Source organism: Orbicella franksi, chromosome 8, assembly GCF_964199315.1.
Source record: "Orbicella franksi chromosome 8, jaOrbFran1.1, whole genome shotgun sequence".
Taxonomy (NCBI): Eukaryota; Metazoa; Cnidaria; class Anthozoa; order Scleractinia; family Merulinidae; genus Orbicella; species Orbicella franksi.
Genome location: NC_138152.1, coordinates 15,263,996 through 15,272,463, shown reverse-complemented (window position 1 = coordinate 15,272,463; position 8,468 = coordinate 15,263,996). Strand labels below are relative to the sequence as shown.

Sequence of the window (8,468 nt, the reverse complement as noted above, 5' to 3'; positions counted from 1 at the left end):
CCTTAAAGAAAACCTAAACACCTGGGAGAAAGTACAACGTAGAACTTCCAAATGTGCCCCTGGACGTATTGGGCGAGATTATGTCCTCCGAAGAGGGTCTAAAGTTCCTTAAAGAAAACTATTTTCGTCGCTTTGCGAGTGCTGTAAGACAATAAACAGAGTTAACAGACTGGACCCTTCAGTATTTTTTTAAGTTTGCACAAGTTTTTCCACCACTAAGAGCCAATCACCGTGCGGTGGAGTGGCAAAAGTTGTGTAACATGTGCATGCTGTGCGCGACATTGAACGTGCTTCAATGTGTTGCGCAAAAAAGTTGTATATGTTTGGCCGAGTTTGATGATTTTCTCATTCAGCCAAGATAGAATACTTCTACCTCATCAGGTGTGAATTTGTAAGACCCAGCCAGGATTGTTTTCCTATCTTGTACTCCACTTGGAACGGAGTAAGAGTCAGCAAAGTTGGTGTAGGAGTTAGTGTTACTGTTTGCATTGTTATTGATGCAGATGTCATGCCCTCCTCCAAATGCTGGGCCATGACTTGTGGTCCTTTCAATAGCAGCAGAAGCCTTTGTAACCATGCTCTTAAATGGTCCAAGACCTTCATTGTTGCGGAGTGAAAATATGAACGCATTGGAAGTAGCAGTGTTTCCACCGCTAGACCCTAAAGAAAAACATTATAGAGCAGAATTAGAATAACAGTTTAAACATGAAAACTCGACCAAATCGGGAAAGAAACATCAATTTCGTATTGCTTATACGAATTTATATACTATGATAATCTTTAGTCGTCTTAAGAAGTTCTTGATGTTTCACAATTTAAGCGGGACCTGATTTAAGACTCAAATTATCAACAGTAATTTCCCGTTTTATATGGTAGATAGAATACGTTACGAAACTCTCTTAGAAAAATCGGGCTGATAGTCCTGTCATAATCACAAACAAAGGTTTTGTGATTATGACATATATTATTAGCTGTAACTGCATTTCATTTATCTTCTTTATCAATGTGGATGAACTCTACTCTCACTTGATAATTTGCTTTATTTTACGCTCTATGGATCTTTTGCATGAGTGTGTGTTATGATTTTTCTTTGTACTGTGTCTTCCACTTAAACAAGTTTAGAATAGTATTTAAGGTAGCGGAAATCCTGGGAAACAAGCAGACAAACAAACAGCCAGAATCCTTCAACACCTGGTTCAAAAGATCGTCTGGTGTTTTCTGACAAAATTTTCCCTCATATTTTTTGGGTCGTTATCATAATTGTCAGCAGCGTAAAACACACACGTTATGTAATCATTATGGCTATGAAAGTCATTTGGAAATAGTGTTTTCGTTTGGTTATTCTCCCTGGGATCCAACTGGGATGGAAAAGAGTGCACTATACCACAACGTACAGCCCAGTAAATTAGAAAGAACTGAAGAAACTAAGGATATTTACCCCATGATATATCAGTGTATCCTCCAAACAAGTACTGCCCCGTTTTGATGATGGTAACCGTGTCACGTTTCCCATCACACCTGCTGTGAAAGGTACTGACAGCCCAGCCGTGAGTGGAGGCGCGGTAGCACAGCACCCAACAAGGATTGCTTCCAACTACAGGTGTCAGGAATTCATGAAGGCGACTTTTATCAAATGCACTTCCTGTTAATATGGCTGAGTTCGTCCAGAAATCTGAAAAAAGAATCATGCGCAGTGTACGTTTTTTTTAACCAAACACTATGCTATGGAAAAATGCTCGCTTCGAGTACATGCCACTTTTATTAAATTTGCGACTGTATTGATTCTTCGAAGCGCCTATATCTCTTTCTGAAGATTGATCACCGATTACCCGGCTCAGTACAAGTTTGATCCAAGAGGGTACTACAGTTGGATTTGTTTTTCTTGTTTTAGTTAGTACTGTGTACGCAACATACGTCTACGAATATAGCCTCTTCCATAACCGAGAAACATGGGTAAAGTAGAAACGTTGCACCTTCGAAGAATATTTGTAGTTTAACTAGCCAAGGATACGCTGCTGCCAAGTAACGAACACAAAATCAATACAGGATTTTCGGAACGAGAGCTTTCTCAAGGAAAAGTTGTGTACCAACACTGCACTTGTAAACACTACCTTACATTAGTTCTCACCCAGCCGAATATAACGTAAGGACGTCATTGACCCAAGCTTGTTGACAACAACAACAACAGCAGCAACAACAACAACAACAGCAACAACAACAGCAACAACAACAGCAACAACAACAACAACAGCAACAACAACAACAACAACAATGCTTTATTTACTCTAGACAATTAATACACATTTGCATAGAAAATTACAATAACTTACATTAAGAAAAGAAATGAACTTTAAGGCGAGCCAGGGGTATAAATGAACCTTGCGGTTTCCTGGTTATTCCCCTGCCTTTTCCGTGCAAAAAAAGAAAAATAAGATCAAGGGAATGAAAGAGACAAGTAAATAAAGTGCAAACACAGGGAGACAGACCAAAATATATGAGCAGTGGATATTCGAAGGAATTGAATGTTCAAAATGCTAGTTACTTATGCTATTGTCAAGTTGTTCAGAGAAGAGATATAACTTGACTTGTTTAGCAAATTGGTAGACATTTAGATTTTTCAAATAAGAAGGAATATTATGCCAAAAGACGGAAGCCATATAGGATATAGTTTGTTCTCGGTGTTTGTTCTGACTCGTGATTTGCAGAGGTTTTGGCTAGCGGCGCATCTAGTATTATAAGTATGAATGCTATTAGCCTACTGGAAAAAAATCGTGAAAAACGTTTGGAAGAAGGTTCTTATGCCACATGTGAGTAAATCGTTATACATGTAAACGGTAAACACTGTTCAATGTGAGAAGTTCTAAAAGGTTTAGAAGAGGGACAGCATTATCAGTTTGTTCACCGAAAGTTCTTGCAAAAAGTATTAATCTAATGGCATGGTTTTGCTTGGTCTGTACTTTTTGTATATAGGTCTTGAAAGTGCTTCCCCAAGCTAAGATGGCATGTGATATATAAGGATATATATGGCTATAGTAAATTTGTTTTACCTGAAAAGGTGTTAGGTAGTATCGTATTTTTGAAATTATTCCGAGGTTTCGTGACATTCGTGAACAGACATATGCGATATGGTACGTTCAAGAGACTGTTTCGTCAAGCATCACACACAAGTATTTAATGCGATCTTTTCTTTCCAAAGTATGGTTCGTGCCATTTGAACTTTGCATGTTTGTTATAAATTCATTTTTTCTTTCCTTGATGATTTTACAATCATGTAGTTGTTTTAGACAAATTTAATGATAATTTGTTAACGTCGCAGCGGCCTTTCCTTTTTTTAAGCTCGGCATTAATTGATGTTTGTAGACTTTTTGCGTCGTGAGACGAGGTAACTATATTTGTATCGTCTACGAACATCCTAAACGTGAGTGCTTCTGAACTATTCGGTAAATCAGTGATATAACTTTATAAGAACACGGGCCCTGACGAGCTTCACTGTGGCACACCACAAGTTACAGTTTGCGTTGAAGAGACATAGTTTCCTGTTTTCTATCAGTAATATAACCCCTAAAAAGATGAAGTGGTAAACCCCTAATCCCATAACATTATAGTTTAGACAATTTGCCTGGATTTAACGATCTTGGACGTTCGTGACCCCTACTTTTCTTTATAGAAACAGATTTCATTTACAATTATCTCCACTTTGACCAAAAATGAAAAAAAAAAAAAAAAATCAGATTTAGGGTGTTCTTCCAGGCATGTTCTCTCTAAAACGAAGTTGGTGACTCCCCATTTTTTTACATTTCTGACATAACTAATTCATCATCTTACAGTGGCAAAAGTCTCCACTTAAACAATATTTGGCATAGACAGGAGCATAATCGGGGACGGAGACCGTAAGTCTTGGGATCCGCGCGCACCTATCACATGGGACAATTTTGCTATTTTTAGAAACAAATTGTGCCATCTTGACGTCATATATCCGCGCGGATCCGCGCGCATGTCGGGAGCTCTCGCGTGGATGTTGTCACGTTGCGTGATCAAATGGTGAGAGTTGCGAGATTCTCTTGCAGATTGTTCACAGCGAATGCAGGGAATAAGGCAGGGAATAGGGACCAGGGTTCTTATATGTAGTTTTATGCGCTGAGCTAATGGAAAAGGTGAGTTTATCAGGGTCGTAAACATTTCGCGCTGTGAATGAATGATATCTGCTCGCTCTAGTTGTACGCGAAAGCTTTTGCGATTGTTCTGTAGAGAAAAGATATGTAAGAAAACTCTTTACTCTGGTATCGAGTTGATTTGCGAGTTTCCCCAAAAATGCTTAATCATAACCAAACCCTGTTTTTAATAGTTTGTTATGGTTTCTGTTTGTTCGACGAGTTTGCAAAAGTTTTTGAAAGGAAAGTCTGACGCGTACAAGTAGCTCATTTGCATAGTGCAGCGCGTGCACTTTCAAGTCCAAGTCGGTGTTTTCAATTGTCAACGAATCTTGACAAAGATTTATTTCGTGGTCTTTTGTGCCGAGATGCTGCAACAATTTTCATCAACGCCAAAAGGCTGCTAATATCATGTGTGTTTCTTTAACTCAACCAACAAAATCAAAATCATTATTCGAGTTGATCAAAGAAAGCGTCATCGTAATTTTGCTGATTATATCTGCTGTATTCACATATTTTCAGCTAAGCTTTTAATATGTTCTCAAACATTTATCAACCTTAAACATATTTAAAAATTAGAGATATTATATGAGTTCGATGTACGTTTTCACACGAAAGTGGAAACACGAAGTTTGTCATGTTTTACTGACTGCACAAAACACGCACCGGCGGGCGCTCTTAGTCTATTCATCGGCAACAGACAATTTATTGGATTTTTACACAAAAAAAACTGAGCAGCATCTACAGAAATAAACTTTATTGTCAATTATTGGGCCTTGATAAAACATCAAGCGTTGCTTACAATTTAGGCGAAACTCAATTATTTTTTTTTGTTTTACTTTTCGGTCGAGATAGACTCTGGCGAAATCCTCGCAAGCCTGTGGCAAGAGGAGGGAAACTTTGAAGTCCTGAAACGTTGCTATTTCCAAATATACCCAACTAGTGTTTTGCTGTGTTTTGGAGAAGCTGTTAACCTTCAACATATGTGAAACTTAGAGTGGAGTAATGTGGAGCTCTTGCAAAAGAAGCAGCGGAACACAACTTGGTCAGTGATATAAAGCGGCACGTAACTAAATCCGACACTGTCTTCCTTCACTCAAACTGGAGCAGCTTACGACGAAAATACTGAAGTAAAATTCCAACAGACATGAACGTATTGAGTTGTGGCCAAAAGCTTCAAACATTTTCGGGAATTTCGGACGCCATTTCCCCGCGCTACATCCGCAAAAATCCTCGCAGCATGAACGCGCGTGTGTTGCACGAGATGGTGCAATTTGTTGTAAAAATAGAAAAATTGTGCCATATCATAGGGACAGCCCCAATACTAGAAATGGCGCGCGCTTACGGTCTCTGTCCCCGATTATGGCTCCTGGCAGAGAACATTTCACCTCAAAGATCTAATTGCGATATTTTGGGGCTTACAGACACTGTCGCCTTATTCACTGACGAAGCCTGATTTTTCAAGATTTAGGGTGTTCTCCCAGGCACGTTCTCTCCAAAACGAAGTCGGTGACCCCCAATTTTTTGTTTTTGTTTTTGTTTTACATTTCTGACATAACTAACTCATCATCTCACAGTGGTAAAAGTCTCAGAAAAAAATCAATGTTGGAAAATTTTCGCGCGAACATCCTTAACTGCATATGTACAAGGCAAACAGAGCAGGCTTTATGACAGGAAATAAAGTATAGAGACTAGTGACGAAGGCTGCTTCTGAATTTAGCGAGATCAACATAGCTGTCGAAACTGAAGCTTCGCCCTGCATCGGCTTCCTTGATGAAGATGCGACAGTTTTGAGTCCAGAGGTGGCGCTTCTTTTCCTTGTTAATTGGATGTCGCCGAAGAGCTTTTTCCGAGTAGATGTCAACGACTCTGAGATGTAGACGTTGCATGCTGTCTACTTCCAGGTCCAAGTCCGGTAGATTACAGACACGCTTTCTTCTTCACAAGCTTTCTGCGATTTGCGTAAAACCTATTGCGAACATCTCTTCGAACAAACTTGACAACAATCTTTGGCAGAGCATCGGTATTGAAGGAAGGTACAGGATGGGCAGTAGAAATATCGCCATTTGTGACTTGTACGCCATTAAGTTTTCCGACCCAACGAACAATGTCGTTGCTTGAATAGCTCTCACTGGGTGCGACGCACGATGTTTCCAAACTGTCACGCCTAATGTATTGTGCAAGCTCTTCTGCTTGGTAACTGGGGTCCGTTGATTGCTTCTTAACTTTGCTGAGCTATTCTTGAATATTTTTTTATGTTCACAGACTGTTGGGCGTTTCTGGTGTTTATGAGTTGAAGTTGCGAAATAAAATCATGATACTGTTTAGGGAGGAAATCCACTGTTTTATTCATTTCAGCGAATTCAAAGGTTAAATGGTCCATCTTCTTGTCTAATGGATTAATGGCTGCTCTTAACAGAGCCTTAATCTGTTCCTCGGTAGCCTTAGTGATAGTTTAGCGTCAGGAAACGGCGGAGTTTTGCATAACGCGGCTGGCCGCCATTACGACATATGTTAATTCTTGGTAGTCATAATGCTAATGTTGGTAACTTTGCACATATAAGTTAAGAGCCAATGCTTTGGGGACTAAGAAAACCTTGAGGGGAAAAGTCCAAGGGGAGGCTCGTTTTAATAATTGTAGTTATTATTACTGCCGTCATGGGCACTGTTGTATAAGATACATTCATCCATAAATGATTCTTACCTTTGTTAACGTAACGTAAGGTTGTCAGTGCAGTGGCAGATCCCAGCTTGTTGGTCGCCTTACATTGATAAGGACCAACGTCTTGAGGACTAAAGTTGGAGATATTCAGAGTACCATTGGTAACAGTGGTTCGTCCTCGTGGTAACGGCACAAGTCCTCTTGACCAAACAATTATTGGCGGCGGAAAACCAAAGGCTTGGCAGGAAATCGAAGCGAGTGAATTTGCTGTCACTTTAATGACTCTGTCCGGAGTTTTAATGAACTGTGGAGGAACTATTGTAAATTGATAACAGAAAGAAACAAAAGCAAAGATCAAACAAGACATTTTAGCTCATTATGTGAGAAACTTGATTAACCATCACTATATGTGGTGTAATGTAATGCTTATTCATACTATTTTTTGTCTACTTTGTAGTCTCTCTCTTACATCTCTCTTAATTTTTTATCTGTTTTATATAGCACAATGGTGACCATATTTGGTGTGACAGACGTCCGACAGAAAAATCAATATATGTATTTCTAACGTAGTCAAAACCATGAAATTAGCCTCTTGAAAGGTCCTAATTATATAACTTAGTGATAAACTTATTTGCTCGGTTTGTTGACATTTTTGTCAACTGGTATCCAACGCGCTCATGGAATTATTTTTGTCACCCTACTTGCAATGGATATTAAAGAGGTAAGGGCTCATGCACTGTAGAGGAAAATCAACATACGTACCGTAGAATTTCGAAAGTAGCGCCCCCGTTGCTTTCGGATTTAGCAGGCAAAAAAGGGCCGCTTCTTTCGGGTGGCCGTTACTTTCGGATGGTTAAAAGACGTTTGAACGTTTAAGACATAGCGGAAGGGGAACATGAAATTGAAAGTTCCGTTTATGTATGTTACTAACTATACCCACATAAACAAAGCAGACAGTTTATAATGGTAATAGGACTGAGTGGAGTCCAGTTCGGTCTGTAATCATACGAGAGATTATCAAAATCGGACGACCGCCAAGCGGGAGTCCGATTTGTTAATCACGAGTATGATTACAGACTGAATTGGACGACACGATGTCCTGTTACCAATTAATCATAACAATTGCAATTCCCAATAAAAGTAAAAGTTTCATTTGAAAAAGAGCTATTAATAGTCATTTTTAAATATAATAATTAAAGATATGGAGAATAGCTTGGAAAATGACTGTTAAGTTTCTTTCAAAACAGTCACTGGAGACCAAACCTCCACAACTTTACAAAGTAAGCCTCTTGAATTGGTCACTATCGTGATTGTAATCAATATTGTGATTGGTGGATTTAGAGGAGAGGACTTAAAATGATAGTTTCGTGTAATTGTCCGATTACAGGTGTCTGATTACAGCCAACTGTCCGATTACACTGTACGATTACAACTTTGCAGATTAATCAGCAAAATACATCAGTTGATGCACCAACCACATTTGAGGAAATTGCAATTGTTATGCTACACGAAAAAGGCCCTTAAGGTGGCTCGATCGGATTTTTGAGTAAGGAAACCATTCAACTTTGAGCGACTAGAGCACCGCCATTAATCGAGCAGAAAATCAAACGTTACTCGAGGCAATTTAGTGGTCGTCGGTGATTTTCAGTGTTGCC

At 39.2% G+C, this 8,468-nt stretch overlaps 1 protein-coding gene across 1 annotated transcript; it reads right to left on the bottom strand.

The window, feature by feature from the left end:
- Nucleotides 1-336: 336 nt before the first annotated feature.
- On the bottom strand, nt 337-7,180 carry LOC145495697 (uncharacterized). Its single transcript, XM_081475311.1, has 3 exons — nt 6,856-7,180; nt 1,426-1,672; nt 337-653 (listed from the first exon to the last, which is right to left on the bottom strand). The coding sequence occupies exons 1-3, from the start codon at nt 7,178-7,180 to the stop codon at nt 350-352; spliced, it is 876 nt and encodes a 291-aa protein (XP_081331437.1). The 3' UTR covers nt 337-349.
- Nucleotides 7,181-8,468: the final 1,288 nt, after the last annotated feature.